Source organism: Gossypium hirsutum, chromosome A09 (assembly GCF_007990345.1).
Source record: "Gossypium hirsutum isolate 1008001.06 chromosome A09, Gossypium_hirsutum_v2.1, whole genome shotgun sequence".
NCBI lineage: Eukaryota > Viridiplantae > Streptophyta > Magnoliopsida > Malvales > Malvaceae > Gossypium > Gossypium hirsutum.
This window is the reverse complement of record NC_053432.1, coordinates 72542018-72558886: the sequence shown is the minus strand read 5'-3', so window position 1 is coordinate 72558886 and position 16869 is coordinate 72542018. Positions and strand designations below refer to the sequence as shown.

General features: G+C 33.9%; 1 protein-coding gene across 1 annotated transcript; it reads right to left on the bottom strand.

Moving 5' to 3' along the window:
* Window positions 1–278: 278 nt before the first annotated feature.
* On the bottom strand, window positions 279–2538 carry LOC107890324 (aluminum-activated malate transporter 8). Its single transcript, XM_016814789.2, has 6 exons — window positions 2178–2538; window positions 1947–2087; window positions 1585–1857; window positions 1400–1512; window positions 1112–1258; window positions 279–1026 (listed from the first exon to the last, which is right to left on the bottom strand). The coding sequence occupies exons 1-6, from the start codon at window positions 2461–2463 to the stop codon at window positions 496–498; spliced, it is 1491 nt and encodes a 496-aa protein (XP_016670278.2). The 5' UTR covers window positions 2464–2538; the 3' UTR covers window positions 279–495.
* Between the last annotated feature and the right edge of the window lie 14331 nt (window positions 2539–16869).

Genomic DNA, 16869 nt, shown 5'->3' with positions numbered 1-16869 from the left:
TCAACTTAACTCAAACTACTTATTTAATTTAACTTAAATAACTTGATTCAATTAACTCAAAATTTGAAATTTTTTAATTTTTTCGAATTAAATTGAATTTTTTCATCTCTAAATACCATCAAACGAAGTACATTAAATTTGGCATCACTTTATTTGTGAAAAGATTCTAAGTGAAGAGATTAAGCTATTAAGTATTCAAACTAATGATTAAATGACCAATATTTTCACCAAAGCTTTGGTGAAGCCTAAGTTTCAATATTTTAGAGATGCTCTAAGAGTGTCAAAATGTAAAATTTTAAGATGTGTTTGATTGAATTAAAAAGTGAAAAGAAAAATAAAATTTGAGTGTACTTAGTTGAGAAGAGGAAAGAATTAACTAATAGTTTTTTTCCCTCTTCAATTGCCCCATATTAAAAATGAGAACTAATTTGATTAGCAACAAAAGGGAGAAAAATAAAAAGAAAGACAAGCTAATCACATGTTAGCAACAAATATTTACAGTGCTTCTATTTTTTGGCCAGGCTTTGGCACTTGATGCTGATCACAAGCCTTCCCATTCTCTGGCGAATCGGTGGATATAATTTCGTGTATTGTGATAACAACATTATCGTTGGCGGTGCTATCACCATCCAAAACAGGTTGGATTATTCCCCTATGAAGCAACTGCGGTGGTTTCTCGGGTGAAACAGTTGGTTCCACTGTCTCCTTTTCGAAGTGAGCTAGTTGGGAAAGTTCATGGACTGCTTCTGATATTTTCTCAACGCATTTCACTATCTCAACCAAGATCGAACCCACTGTGGCTGCTGGTAATATTGCTGCCAAGTCTGCATTCTCTAAAGAAGCAGCTTTGAGGGCGAACTTGAGGTCTTTCATGGCAGCTTTGGAGTTCTCCACATGGGTATTGGCTGAAGAATATGGATCTGTCATTGTTTTCATTGATTTGGCTAATGCTTTTAGTGTTTTCCCACATTCTGCACTCATTCTTGTACATGATCCTTCTATTTTACCTTTGAATTCTTCTGATCCCTGCAAATTAATCCTACCATAAATTAAATGCTTTTCTCCAAATTTGCTGTTTAAAGACTGTACACACAAGTTTTAGAATATATACATGGATATGATCAGAGCCGATGCAGCCATTAATAGCTTCAATCTGGTATGCACATTGTCGGGCAAGGGCTCCAATCTTCAAATAGTGTTTCCATGGGTGACGGAGGCGAAAGCGTCCATGTCCAGGTTCCCATCTTGCAAAATTTGCCTGTTATTTATATGTCGTTAGATCAAAATCATGGTGTTAATTATATTAAAAGGAAGAGGTTAATTCTAGAGGAAGTACAAATGTTAGTGGCATGCATGTACACTGCAATGGCCAAGTTTAGTGGAGAGAAGCCAAACTCACCAAAGATTCTTCACTGCTCTTTGAGTTGAGAATACTTTTATATCCCTGAGGAAATGACTTGCCGGTGCCCATGCCATCAATTTCAGAGGATTGAAAATATACACCTCCAAATCCTGCATTTAGTATTGTTACTAATATATGCAGTATTCTAATTTTATATCAATATTATTTTTGTTAATGCACACCTTCAAGGTAAGTAGCAAGCTTTTCGAGGTTGGAAGCGATGGCCTTGTGAAGATCTTCACCGGCCCATACTGGACAAACAAATATAGATATAAGCATGCAGGTTGCTCCTCCCATTATAATTGTTGAGAGTCGTTGGTGAGCCAAAACTACCAGTTCATTAACTCGGTACCCCGAAACAGCTACCAAACTGAATGTCAGTATAAATATCAGCACCCCATAATCATATCTTGCCTTGATCCTTGGAAAGAATCTTGAAAATGTTGCTGCTGCCGCTGTAATAATCAACACCAATCAACTTGCATGAGTGCGTGAAAACATATATAGAGAAACATATATAGTTTCTTTTTACACATATATATACCTAAAAGGAAAACAAGGATTCCAAGGACAATGGGTTCTCCATTCTTTCCGAAGAGACTTGCAAAGTAATCGGCTCCAAGTCCAAGAGCACCGGCGAGAAATGTAGCAAAGCCTCTATTTAAACTCTTGCTTAGAGTTCCACCTGGACATATATATATAGGATAAAGATATGAGTAATTTTCACTAATTTTCAACTGTTGAGATTTTTTGACAGTCTCCTGGAGTAACTTACCCACTGTGAATTCAAATACGACCACAACTGTTAGCACCGCCCACATTCCCGACACCCCAAAACCATCATAGATAGGCCTAGCATAGTACAATAGTGACACCAATGTGAGAGCAAGTCCCACTTTCAGGGAGTGAGTAAGCCTTCTTGGGTCATCTTGGCCAAGCTTTTTGATGCTCTTAGCTGTTGATGTAACCTTGGCCTTCAATTTGCCAGGCAAGGCCTTAACCCTGCCCCAAGCACCCGCAAAAAGTCTGGCTTTATCTTGGGCTGTTGAATCAATATCCATGGCTGTGGAGAGGTGCTTGTTACTTTTTCTTTTGGTCAAGGTAACTAAGAAGAGGGAATGTGTATGAAGAATTGAATATTGTCCTCGACTGCCCTCATATTTATAAGTAGAAAAGTTGGGTGCCAAAAAATATTTAATTGGGGAATGAGAGACAAACATTTAATTTGAGGGATTTCTACTTTCTAGTGCTGACTAGACCTAACACACTGTTTATTACTACAAACAGAAGCCCACTCTTTATTACAAGAATAGAGAGTTTAGCCCACTCTCACACCACAAATATATATAGTTAGTGGCACAGTGGGTTAGTTTAGCCCACTAGGATTCAGGAGTCAGAACCAAAGGCTTTGAAGCACTATCTGTTGTACTTTCCTTGAGAAATAGGCACTGTCAAATTGGCTTCGACAGCCAAGTTTTTTTTCTTTATTTGGACCTCTTTCTAAAATCTCTTTTACTTGCATTTGGGGTATGTCAATTACCTAAACTCAGCTGGATAACAATACTCAATTTCCTAACTCAGTTTATATCTGTTTTGAGCTTTGGTATTGAATTATCCAAACCACAAATTTATTTATTTATTTTTTAGGATTTTGTTTTTTTTATTCTTTTAATTAACAAAGTGGAAGGATGATGAGGCTAAAGCTTTAAACTATTGCCAAATAATCTAGCCAAAAGAATCTATTGTGTTAATGGCATTGGACAACAATCAGTGCTGCCCCCCCCCCCCTTTTTTTATTTTTATATATAGCCTAAAGCCAAAATATTTGAGGAAAAAAAAGACTTGGTTCAACAATAACAACGAGCATTAAGTAGTATGAACTGTGGGAGTTGGGAATCAATTAAGAAATTAAAAAAGCAAAAAATGTCCAACAAATCATAGTGTATGCCTCTAGTTCTCAACAGAACCGAAAGTTAAGAAGCAAGTCACCATGGTTCTTTCCTGCAGTAAGTTATTAACATTGAAAATAGATGCACAACATTAGATGATTGGTGACTTTGCATAAAAGAACAAATAAAGTAAGAAAGAAGTGAAGATAGCGAATGACAGGTAATGTTATTAAATCGATACTTAGAACTCTCCATACTATCTTTTCCAGCTTTTAGATATTAAAAAAATCAATGAAAAAAACAGATATAGCTAACTTAAATGATGTAAACACTGATAATCTTATGGTTTAAACATTCCATATTTTTATTTTGTTTACCTTATAATCATAACCCACCAAAGATGATTCGTCAGCAATCACTACTCGTCTTATCTTTTAAAAGCAATTCCTTTCAGTTGGTAGGAAAATAGTATCAATGGATATGCTTATATTTTCCTTGTTGGAAGGAGATTTGAACCAGTTTTAGGGAAGGAATTTCATCTCCATCCTTTACACAAAATTCTTACATATTTGGCATAAAATACCTGAAGTTGGTTGAAAATGTGGATGAAATAAGAAATTAAGGAGAGTGGAAGAGGGAAACAGCAAAGCAATGAGTAGTTGAATTCTATATATAAGGCTGCTCTCACTCATGCTTTCCCATCTCAACATCATCCGATTTCCAATTATTTTCTTTACTTCCTATCGTGCTTATAACTTTACATATCATTTGAATGGCCTGAAATCCACGTGAAGAAATCCAATGTATATTTAATGTATAGATGTTGATGATCTAGGTAACGTCACGTTACAATTTGCTTTTCTTTTTTCAAAATTGTATCTACCTCCCTTTGATTTATTCAAATATCATGTTTTATTATCTAAATATAATATAATATTTTAAGAGTAAATTTATAAATTTAAATTAGTATTATTTACATTGAATTCAAGTTGAATCAAATTGAGTGGAGATTGAATTCTTTTTCTTTCTTAAGCACGGCTCAAAATGAATTCGATCAATTCAATCAATGGAATTACCTTACTTGTGACGAGATATAATTGAATGCTTTGTTATATTTTGATTATTTGATAGGAAATCCCGCTTTTTGTCAACTTTAAGATAATTTTTTCACATCAATTTGATGAATTTATTTATTATAAATATTTTACTATTATAAAATAGATGCCTATTAGGATGAGAAATTTGATGTATTTTAGGAATTTAATGTCTATTAGGAGTAGAACTTTGTATAATTCATACTTCCTTATTTATATAAATATAGACTTTGGAAAAGTACTGTAAATATTTTATAGCTTAATAAAATGCATATTTCTCTCTTTGTTTTCCAATTTTTTTTATTTTTTTATTTTATAATACATTATCAGTACAATACTCATTTTTTTCATTATTTTCTTCTAGCTTTTTTCTTAAGTTCCCTTGAGAAAAAGATTGCAAAGAAAGAAAAAATTCTAGGCAAATCACCAGAGGAAGAATGCTATAAAATTAGGTGAAACTTTTTTACTCTTTCAATTAGATTAGCTAGTTGCAACTGAACATGCAACTAAAAGGTAAATTTATTGATTTTCAATTGGTATCAGAGTTAGGCACTTGGTGTACTAAGTAGCGACTCTACTATTGAATTAGCCAAAGGAGATAGGACTCTTAATCTCAAAACCCACTATGCTTGATGGCACATATGAGAGCTTATATCAAAAGCCTTTTATCAAAAAGGCTTGAAAGATTATTTTATTTGGTGGGAACCACCTACTCAAGAAATCGATGGAGTTCAAATCATCAAACCTAAAACCACCTGGTCGGCAAATGAAGACAAGGTAACCAGTTTCAATTCAAAAACCTTGAACGATATTTTCAATGGTGTAGATCCTTAGAAATTCTAAGTATCTCCAAGTGCAATTTTGCTCATGATGCTTGGACCACTTTTGAAATGTCACATGAATGGACTACTTGTGACACAAGTGAAACTTTAGATGTTAACATCTAGATTTGGAAATTTGAGAATATCACATGAATAAACAATTTCTGATTTTTTATGCTAAACTAGGTGACATATTTAACGAAGCTTTTGCTTTTGGTGAAGAGTACTCGAGTGCCAAGTTGGTTTAAAGGATTTTACAATATGTTCTTGAACGTTTTGCAATTAAGGTGACTATGATATAAGAGGTAAAGGATATTGATACAATGATGATTGATGTGCTTATTGGATCCCAACAAACCTTTGACATGAATCTTCATGAGTTCAAGAAGAGTAATGGTAGAAAGTAATATTGCTTTGTAAGTTATTTCTCCAGTTGCAATTAAAGAAGAAACTCTTATGGAAGTTTTGCTATAATAGTTGGCGATCTTAGAAGAAAGTTTGAAAGTCATCCAGATATAGAAGAAAAAAATGTTATGAGTGGATATAGAAATAAGAAGAAAAAAAACTAAATGTCATGAATGCAAACACTATGGACATATCAAGGCTGAATGTGACAACATTATTAAAAGGTTGAAGTATTTTGAAGTTACCTTGAGTGATTCTAAAAGTGAAGATGTTGATGACAAAGATAATATCAACAACCATGTTGCTTTTACTTCTTGGTTGTTTACAATAGTTGCAATTGATTCAAAAACTTTATAGATTGATTGATGCTTAAACCAAACATGAAGTTACAACCAACATAACAACTAATGAAAATCAATATGAAGATATTTCAAACATCATGAATACTCTATTAAGATTTCGTGGAAAAGATCCTTATTGTTCCATAATTCGTGACTCATTTATAGAGTTGTTTAAGAGTTAGCATCCATTGCACCCCTATTGAAACATCTTATTGAGGTAGCGTCTATTGATGCAACTATAGAAGAGGAGTTCTATTTTTTTTTACATTCATACTACTAGTCTTTTCTTTTTATTTATTTATTTATGATGTTTCCTACTCGTTATTGTTTTGTGATGTTAATGAAACTTTAGCCGATAAACATGTTAATTTGCATATTTTTTGTGTTTAATTTAGTTTATTTTTGAACTGAACCTTACTAATTAAGTGCTTTTATGATTTAATCCCCTTGCTAATTAAGTGCTTTTATGATTTAATCTTGTCAGGGATGCAATTAGTCAAAAACAAGCTAAAAATGACCGATTTGAAAGATAATCATTGAAATGGGGCCAAATAAAAAGGTGGAGGAAGCTAAGGACACATCAAATATTTTGACTTTGTCAAAACCAAAAAAAAGAAAATTTTATTTTATTTTATTTTTGATTTTATATTAAATTAGTTTAGGCTAAATTTAGTAAACCCCATGTATATAATAAATAAGGGCTTTATGTTCTTAGGAAATCATCCATTAATTTTGTATTCCTACTTCAAATTGAAATAGAATTGTTCTTTCTTTTTCTTTGGAATTGACGTGAGCTACTGTTATTTTCATTGGCATTTTGCTTACTTTTATAAAATTGGGCTAATTGCCTTTCAAGTCTTTTCATTCCCCAATTTCTTCCATTATTATCAACCAACCTTTCAAAACATACAAAGCATGAATAATTTCATGCTTAACTAAATTTCATTTTAGCCTTAGGCCGGTATTCTTTCCAGTCGGGAATTGTGAGATACGAATTCGTGTTAAAAATTCATCCAATCGGTATTCATTTTTTTCCCTAAGTATCAGGGTAGACCAATCATCCCTTAAAGTTAAATTCGATTTCAAGTCAAAGTTCATGTTGGGTTGGAGTCATGTTTGCTGACAGTTGGAGATTCGAGTCGGCCGTGCTGTATTCAGATTTCCGAGAATAAATCAAGGAAGAAGTGATCGGGTTTAAACGACCTACGCGGTTAAGGCCGTTGATTTGAGTTGGGTTCTTCAAAATACAAGGCTACCAGAATCTTGAGTTGGTAACATGTGTATCTCGGCTAGATAATCGGTAAGGGTTGGTTTGCAGGTCGTACCGAAACCAGCTACGAGAGGAAGAAGTAGTGGTTAGGATATTTTTAACTGCTATAACCAACTTATCGTTTAGAGGAGAAGATTAATTTTCAAGGATCGATTCTTGATACTAAATTTATCGAGTCTAAGGTAAGGCTTATTTTATCTGTTTACACAAGTCTGAATTTATTTCCAGTTTACATTTATATTCAATAGTATTCAATCGTTTATTTAAGCTGATTAGATTATTTTACTTTCTTAAACATTCTCAAACTCCCCTGATTTAATTGTTTATTTTTATTGCAGGTACGTTTGGAGTCGTGGGCACGACTCTTGACACGATGTTTAACGCGACAAATATTCTGTTCATAAGTAAACATAGAAGTTGATTACGATATCCAATCCCTGTGGACTCGACCCTACTATCACTCTTTACTACAATTTAGAGTTGTTTTTGTAGGAATTATTTTTGGTGGTTTCGACGCCCACCAAATTTTAGCGCCGTTGCTGGGGACTGAATATATTTTTTTCATTTTTGTTTGTTTACCTTATGACCAGATCAGAACCGAGAACTCTAGAGTTTAAACTAGAAATTAAGAAACTAGCCCGACAACTGGCAAGAGAAGCCACACGACGTGGTAAACGACCAAATCCCGAATTTGAAACCATGTCATACACCGAAGATATTTCCTCGTTTGACGAACCAAATGAAATGGCTGAGCAGACGATACGCCAACTCGCGGCAGCTCCGAATGATCAATAACCTTTATGTATAACCTATCCGGCAGGTGGAACACCGTTCAAGTTAAAATCTGATTTGATTCATTTACTACCCACCTTCCGTGGACTACAAAACGAAAACCCACACATCCACCCTAAGGAATTCCATATGGTGTGTACAAACATGAAGCCTCAGGGAGTAACCGAAGACCAAATCAAACTTTGTGCTTTTTCTTTCTCACTAGCTGACTCTGCTAGAGAGTGGCTATTTTATGTGCCTCCGGGATTTGTCAATATATGGTCTGACATGTCTCATTTGTTTTTTGACAGGTTTTTCCTTGCAGCTCGAGCAGCCGAACTAAAGAGAGACATTGTGGGAATTTGTCAAAAAGAGAATGAATCGCTCTACAATTACTGGGAGCGATACAAAAAGTTGTGTGCAAGTTGCCCACAATATGGACTGACTGAACAGTCACTCTTGCAGTATTTTTATGAGGGATTGCTCCCGATGGAAATGAAAATGATAGATGCTGCAAGAGGGGGGGCACACGTTAATATGACGCCTCAAAGAGCGAGAGAGTTAATTTCAACCATGGCTGCTAACTCTCAACAATTTCGACCTGTCACAGAACCCACGAGACGGGTTCATGGGTTAAGTTCTCTATCTCTAGAAGATAAAATTGATAAGCTGACTAACGTTGTTCAAACTTTATTTACAAATAAAACGGGCCCAACACGGTTGTGCAGAATTTGCGCTAAGCCAGATCATCCGATGAACTCTTGTCCAATACTACATGAGGATTCGACAGAATAAGCGAATGTTGTCAAAAATTTTCCAAGACTGCCTTAAAAGCGGTATGACCCCTACTCAAACTCGCATAATGTGGGGTGGAAAGATTACCCAAATCTAAGTTATAGGTCGAATTCTCAGTTCAATAATCAACCTTACCAACAAAGGCTACCTCTGAATCAAACAATTACCGCCCCCAAAGTCATCTTTGGAAGCCATAGTGGAAAGGCTAGTCAATAGTATTGAGAAGTTTCAGCTAAAAACTTAAATGCATTTGCAGGAATTAGATAAGCAAGTGAGCATGCTTGCGCTCATGGTTAGTTGTTTGGAGTCCCAAGGTAAGCTGCTGTCCCAAACTGAGCCTAATTCAAGACACAATGAAAGTACTATGACGTTAAGGAGTGGGAAGGTTTTAGAGCCCGTACCTGGCATGAGTTGTGCCCACAAAGCTAGTCGAGATGAGAAGAAACTTGACGCAGAGGCTCCAGTAGAGTCAGCAACACAAAAATCATTTTCAGTACCACTTCCATTTTCTAGAAGACTTATCCAATGTAAGAAGGAGCGAGAAGAGAAGGAGATATTTGACACCTTTCGAAAGATAGAAATCAACATACTTCTTCTTAATGCGATTAAACGAATTTCATGGTATGCAAAATTCTTAAAAGAATTATGCACAAGTAAGAGGAAGCTCCTGAGCAATGAAAGGGTGAGTGTCAGAGAAAATATCTCCGCTGTTTTACAAAGAAAAATACCACCTAAATGTAAGGACCAATGTATGTTTTCCATATCTTGCAAAATAGGTAGTGTATGTATTAAAAAAGCCATGTGTGACTTAGGTGCATCAATTAATGTTATGCCTTTGTCAATTTATAAACTATTTAATGCGGGTCCTTTGAAGGAAACAGGTGTAATTATTCAGCTTGCAGATAGATCTGTAGTGCATCCGGAAGGAATGTTAGAGGACGTTCTTGTTAAGGTAAACGAGCTAATATTTCCTACAGACTTCTACATTATCGACATGGAGGATGACAACTCGGCCAATTCGTCTGAGATACTTCTTGGGATATCATTCTTGAGTACTGCGTGAACGAAAATTGATGTTTGGAGTGGAACACTCACCATAGAATTTGACGGTGATGTGGTTAGGTTTAGTGTTTATGAGGATATGGGACATCCCAATGATAAGGTACAAATAGTACTTTGCAAGAATGTAGATCTCGATGTTAAGCAAGAGGAATTATCGATGATCCAAAAACCAATACGTGAAACCGTCATGAAAAGCTCAAAATTAGATCTGAAACCATTTCCAAAACGTACAAGGATTCCGTAACACCCCTCGCCCGTATCCAACGCCGGAACAGGGTTCAAGGTGCTACCTAAATTAAACAATAATAAACGAATAAAATCGAGTTATAAATCTGTATTTCAATTTAAAATTTCTTAAATTTCATCTTTAATTCCCTAATATGGACCTACGAGGCCCAAAATATGCTTAGGAAGTGAATTGGGACTAAACTGGGAACTTTGGAAACTTTTTCTTGAAAATAAGGGCACACGCCCGTGTGGCTTGGGACATACCCGTGTGACCTGCTTGTGGGGCTCCCATGGCCGTGGGGCCAGCCCGTGGGCAGATCTGTCTTATTCACACGGCCAAGGGATTAGCCTGTAGGCGATATTGACTTTCCCACACGACCTGGGCACACACCCATGTGACCTGGGCGTGTGAAAACCTAATTTTTCACCATTTTAAAGCTATTTTCACATATCAAACACACCTAGTTCATGCTCAAAACATTGACTTATAAATCTTGATCAAATAACATTCATTTATCCATTTCCTGTACTTAAACACAATTATACACTAATAGAATCCAACTAATTTAATTATTTCAAGCCAAAACATGTATATTTTATTTTCAAACACAAAACATCACATTCAACAAACTTTACATATTTAATCATTTACATAATTACATTATCAAATCAACTCCTATACATGCCATATAAATCAAAAAGTTGTTTAGCAAAATCTACCAGAGTAAATCCGGATAGTGTGATCCTTGATATAGATCTGATCCTCCGTATGTATATAAGTTAATCTACAAAACAAATAACATACACAAGTAAGCTTATAGAAGCTTAGTAAGCTCATAGGCATAATTACACAAATCTTACCAAATATTGTACAAAATCATATATCTATTAGCTTATCTAATTCTTCCTGCAAATCATAATTTCATTAATAAACTCATTTGGATAATTTCCAGGTTGCTATTCACAAATTTAACTCCCTTGGGCCCATTTCTCATTTACTTCCATTGTCAAATTAAGGAACAATAAAGGAATTGAATGCTTCATTATCACATCGCCATAGTAAACTATGGACTTTCATATTGTCACACATCACACACCGAAGCCATAGCCCTGCCATGGTCTTACACGGATCACATAACATACCGATGCCATATCTCAGATATGGTCTTATACGGAATCACATTATCACATCACACTGATGCCATAGCCCAGCTATGGTCTTATACGGGAACATGAATCACATTGTACCGATGCCATAGCCCAACTATGGTCTTATACGAAAGCACATATCACATCTTTTCAGTCAATTCATTATGGTCACAGAATGAAAGCACTTAAATCCATTGTTCCAAATAATATGTACTTTTACTTAAATACTATTTCATACTTTTTACAATTTAATAGTATTCATCTATAATAATATACTTAAAAACCATAATATTTTCATAACAAAACATTAAATTTTCCATATGAACTTACCTGGGCTAATTTGCAAAAATCGTAGAAAGTCAGATACTATTCTTGAATTTTCTCCTTTCCACGATTCAATTTGTTTTCTTAATCTATAATTATAAAATCATTCCTTCATTAGCATCTATTTCGATTCTATTCTATTTCACAACTTATGTCCTTAAATTTTTAATATTCTATTACCCTAAACTTTTTAATTTTTACAATTTAGTCTCTGTTCAATTCATTCATCAATTAAACTAATTCCTTTCAAATATAATTTTATCTAAACACTACAAACTACTTCACAGCCTTTGACATTTCAAGCTTCAACACAAAACCCTAATTCCAACAACTTTCACAATAAGGTCCAAAAATAAATTTCTATGCAAATCTCTTCATAAAATCATCATATAATAAAATTAAAACTTCAATTCCATGATAAATCATCATAAAATTTCAGCAATTATTCATGGGAACTTTCAAAATTACCCATGAAATCAAAAACTAATGAATTAAACAAGTGGACCTAGTTGTAAAAATCTTAAAAACACAAAAACTACAAGAAATAATCAAGAGTTGAACTTACATGCTGTAGAATATAAAAACCAGCTTCTTAAAAGCTCTCTAATGGTGTTTTTAGCTGATGAAGATGAAGAAAAATGTTTATTTCTCTAGAATTACCACTTACATCATATTTTACTATTAAATTTTTACCCTATTTCCAATTTTGCCCCTTGTTCACACTTGATTTTTATTTTTTTTGCACACAGATGCCATCCAGCCCAATAATAGGTGTTTAATTTTCTATTTAGTCCTCCTTTAATTATTACTAGAGCTATTTAATCACATCTCACAATTTTGTACTTAATTTAATTTAGTCCTTTTTACCCAATTAACTACCGAAACCTTAAAATTTCTTGACAAAACTTTAATACAAACTTATTAACACTTCATAAATATTTCTAAAAATATTTTTAGCTCAGTTTATGAATTCGAGGTCTCGATACCTCGTTTTTATCCTATTTTATCTACAACTTCCTTTAATTTATAATTTCACTAATTCAAAATTATTTCTAAAACCACACTTAACATTTACTTATTAATATCTAAACTCACATGTCAGATTTAGTGATTTTAAATTATTGTTCCGATATCACTGAAATTTGGGCCGTTACAGATTTCGACAGAGAATAATGCAAACTTGAATGGAGAAGCTCAAAGACACCTCAATCCACGAATGATAGGGGAATCCAGGAAGGGCTTCAAGGATAGAGGGCAAACGTCTAAACTTTTCTGCAAGAACATCCAAGTGCACGAGATGGAAAAATTAATTTTCAATGAGCCAAATGGATAACATTTATGGTCGTTGAGATAACAACGTTAAACAAAAGCGCTTTTTGGGAGGTAACCCAAAATTATTTTCATTTATTTAATTTTGAGTTTTAGTAAGATTTTGGTTGTAAATAAATAAATTTTTATTTAATCCAGTGAATTTGCTGTTTTCAAGAACATAATGGAGGTTATGAATTTTTCCAAAAGTCAGATAATGATGGTGGCGTGGGCACGCCGTGTTAAATGCCAACAATTATTTTCCAATATCGACAACATCGTTAGAAACACATGGGGAGTATTCTTAACCTTTCTCTTTGCTTGTTGCTTAAGTTACTGTCCTTTATTTCATATAACACATGCTTGAGGATAAGCATAGATTAAGTAGGGGTTGAATTGGAAAGTAAATATGCATGATTTTTGCTGCATGTTTCTCTTTTGCATGTGTTCAATCTTACGTTGAATTCATTCAATAGTTTATTTAACATTGAGCCTTTAATCTCATACTTAATCAATTTGGACAATTGGACAAATTTTTTATTTTAAATATTCAAGTGTATAGATTAGTCAACATTTGTGTTTTAAGGTTGATATATGTAGCTAGGTTTTTCGTATAAATTGATTGTTTGGAAAAGTATTTGCTTGTGTATAAATAAATTAATAAAATAAAAAAATTTTAAGGCTCAAGTTATGAGTGAAGTTTCGAAAACATGATTGAATTTAGTAACCGGGGTAAGGTGCTTGGGTTGTCGTATTATCTTGTGTAAAAAGAATCGAGTGACAAGTCGATAACTTACAAACATTGCGCTAACCGAGCCTTCAAAAGTTAAATAAAAAAAATGTTGACAAAATAAAAATAATAAAGACTGTTTGAACTGAGTAACCGGAATAGGGTGCTTGGGTTGTCTTCCTAGTTCGCGTAAAAATGTTTGAACATGTCTAAAAATTTTTACTAATGCGTAGTTAATTAACAATGCCTTGCAGATTATTAGATTCAAACTCAATTTGATGAAATTTTTTAGTTTACATATTTCAATTTTATGACACTTGTTGATCAAACTATATATTCTAAACATTCATTTATTTTTTGCCTATGTTGTTTGCATTAATTGAGGATGCAGAAAAGAGGCTCGATTTTTAATAAATTATAGAATGAATTCTAATGTTTGAAGGAACAATATGCTTGAAGGCAAGCATGAGCTAAGTAGGTGGGATTTGATAAACATGTTAATTTGCATATTTTTTGTGTTTAATTTGGTTTATTTTTGAACTGAACCCTACTAATTAAGTGTTTTTATGATTTAATCTTGTCAGGGATGCAATTAGTCAAAAACAAGCTAAAAAAGTCCAATTTGAAATATAATTATTGAAATGGGGCCAAATAAAAAAGGTGGAGGAAGCGAAGGACACATCAAATATTTTGACTTTGTCAAAGCCAAAAATAGGAAAATCTTATTTTATTTTATTTTTTATTAGATTAGTTTAGGCTAAATTTAGTAAACCTCATGTATATAAATAGGGGCTTTATGTTCTTAAAAAATCATCCATTAATTTTGTATTCCTACTTCAAATTGGAATAGAATTATTCTTTTTTTTTCTTTGGAATTGACGTGAGCTATTGCTATTTTCATTGGCATTTTGCTTGCTTTTATAAAATTGAGCTAATTGCGTTTCAAGTTTTTCATTCCCCAATTTCTTCCATTATCATCAACCAACCTTTTAAAACATACAAAGCATGAATAATTTCATGCTTCACTAAATTTCATCTTAGCCTTACGCCGGTGTTCTTTCCGGTCGGGAATCATGATATACGAATTCGTGTTAAAAATTCGTCCAATTAGTATTCATTTTTTTCTAAGTACCGAGATAGACCAATCATCCCTTAAAGTTAAATTCGATTTCAAGTCAAAGTGCACGTTGGATTGGATTCGTGTTTGCTGATAGTTGGAGATTCGAGTCGGCTGTGCTATATTCGTATTTCTGAGAACAAATCAAGTAAGAAGTGATCGGGTTTAAATGACCCACGCGGTTGAGGCCGTTGATTTGGGTTGGGTTCTTCAAAATGCAAGGTTGCCGGAATCTTGAGTCTGGAACACATGTATCTAGGCTAGATTATCGGTAAGGGTTGGTTTGCAAGTCGTACCAAAACTAGCTACGAGAGGAAGAATTGGTGGTTAGGATGTTATTAACTGCTATAACCAGCTTATCGTTTGGAGGAGAAGATTAATTTTCAAGGATCGATTCTTGATACGAAATTTACCAAGTCTAAGGCTAAGGTTTATTTTATCTGTTTACACAAGTCTGAATTTATTTCCAATTTACATTTATTTTCAATAGTATTCAATCGTTTATTTAAGTTGATTAGATTATTTTACTTTTTTAAACATTCTCAAACTCCATCGATTTAATTGTTTATTTTTGTTGCAGGTATGTTTGGAGTTGTGGGCACGACTCTTGACACGACATTTGACGCGACGAATATTCTATTCATAAGTGAACACAGAAGTTGATTGAGATATCCAATCCATGTGGACTTGACCCTACTACCACTCTTTACTACAATTTAGAGTTATTTTTGTATGAATTATTTTTGGTGGTTTCGACGCCCACCATTAGCTTATGAAGATATTTCTCCAATCGCAACTACCTCAACATTTGAAAGGCTACCTAATGTTGATAAGGCTAGACTTATAGAGCATCTCGATGAAGATTTAGCCTATACTGGCAAGTAACTCCAACACTTAGAAAGTCAAATGAAGCTCTTTAACAATCAAAATATTTGTGGTATCTGATACAAAGAAAATTTGCTTGCTTGTGGATCTTTGAACAATAAAGGAGGAGAATAAGTTGTACTCACTATAAGGGACTCAAGGGGTATGATTTTTTTATTGATTTGATGATTGATGATGATACTTTTAGTTTTTTTTTCATGGATTTTATTTTTATAAAAAAATATAAAAAATTGAGTCATGCAAAAAATCATACCCTTTTACTTCCTCAACAAATAAATTATAAAAAATAAAAAAAATAAAAGTTGTAAAAACTGGTTCAATTGTAAATTCAAATGGTTTTTTAGCCTAGGTGAATCAGTTTATACCATTATGGATGACAATGGAGCGGGGTGGGGGTGAATATTGCTAAATCCACCACCCGTATTCGTTATCGGAATAAGGTTACGAAGCATTACCCTAATATACAGATCAAGCAAACAAATATTTTATTTTATACAATATTCATGTCAAAAATCAAACATAAAGTCCCTTATATGAACTCTTGAGGTCCAAAACATGCATTAGAAATGAGTTGGTACTAAACGGGGTACTCATAGAATTTTTCGCAAAATCTCAAAATTTTTCCTAGGTGTAAGGGTCACATGCCCGGTGGTCAGGCCACGTGGTTCACACGACCAAGGGGCACTCCTTTGTCTCAGGCCGTGTAACTCTTTAACTTGGGTCACACGGCCAAGCCACATGCCCATGTGCTAGGCTGTGTATAAATACCTGGGCATTCTATTTTGAAATTTTAAAAATGCAGGGGACACACGGCCAGGTCACAAGCCCATGTGCTAGGTCGTGTGTCTCACACGGCTGAGACACACGCCCGTGTCTTTGCCCGTGTGGACGAAAATTGGCTATTTTCCAAGCCATATTTCTCACCCCATTTTGTCATCCTCCTATGCCAACACTTTAACACAGTTACAAGCTATTATAGGTGATTTATTCCAACTCGAAATCAAGTCCTATACATGATATAATACCTCATATAATCAAGTATACACACTTACTTAAATTACCAAGTTTGATATATGCATATCTTATCAAATATGCTAACTTAATTCAATCATCAATATGCTAATTAATTTCTATCAATCAACCAATTTCAAACACATACCAAACATATCCATCACAAGTCATTCCAATGGCTAGTTACAATTAAAGCATTTATATGTCGATATTGGCCAATTAAACTATACATGCCATTATAACCATAATTAATTTACCATATATATA

Coding starts and splice junctions, on each gene's coding strand:
- LOC107890324 (XM_016814789.2), bottom strand. CDS start 2,463: ATGGATATTGATTCAACAGCCCAAGATAAAGCCAGACTTTTTGCGGGT. Junction 1,858..1,946: donor AATCCTTGTTTTCCTTTTAG/GTATATATATGT, acceptor TGATTATTACAG/CGGCAGCAGCAACATTTTCA. Junction 1,027..1,111: donor TCGGCTCTGATCATATCCAT/GTATATATTCTA, acceptor ATTAATTTGCAG/GGATCAGAAGAATTCAAAGG.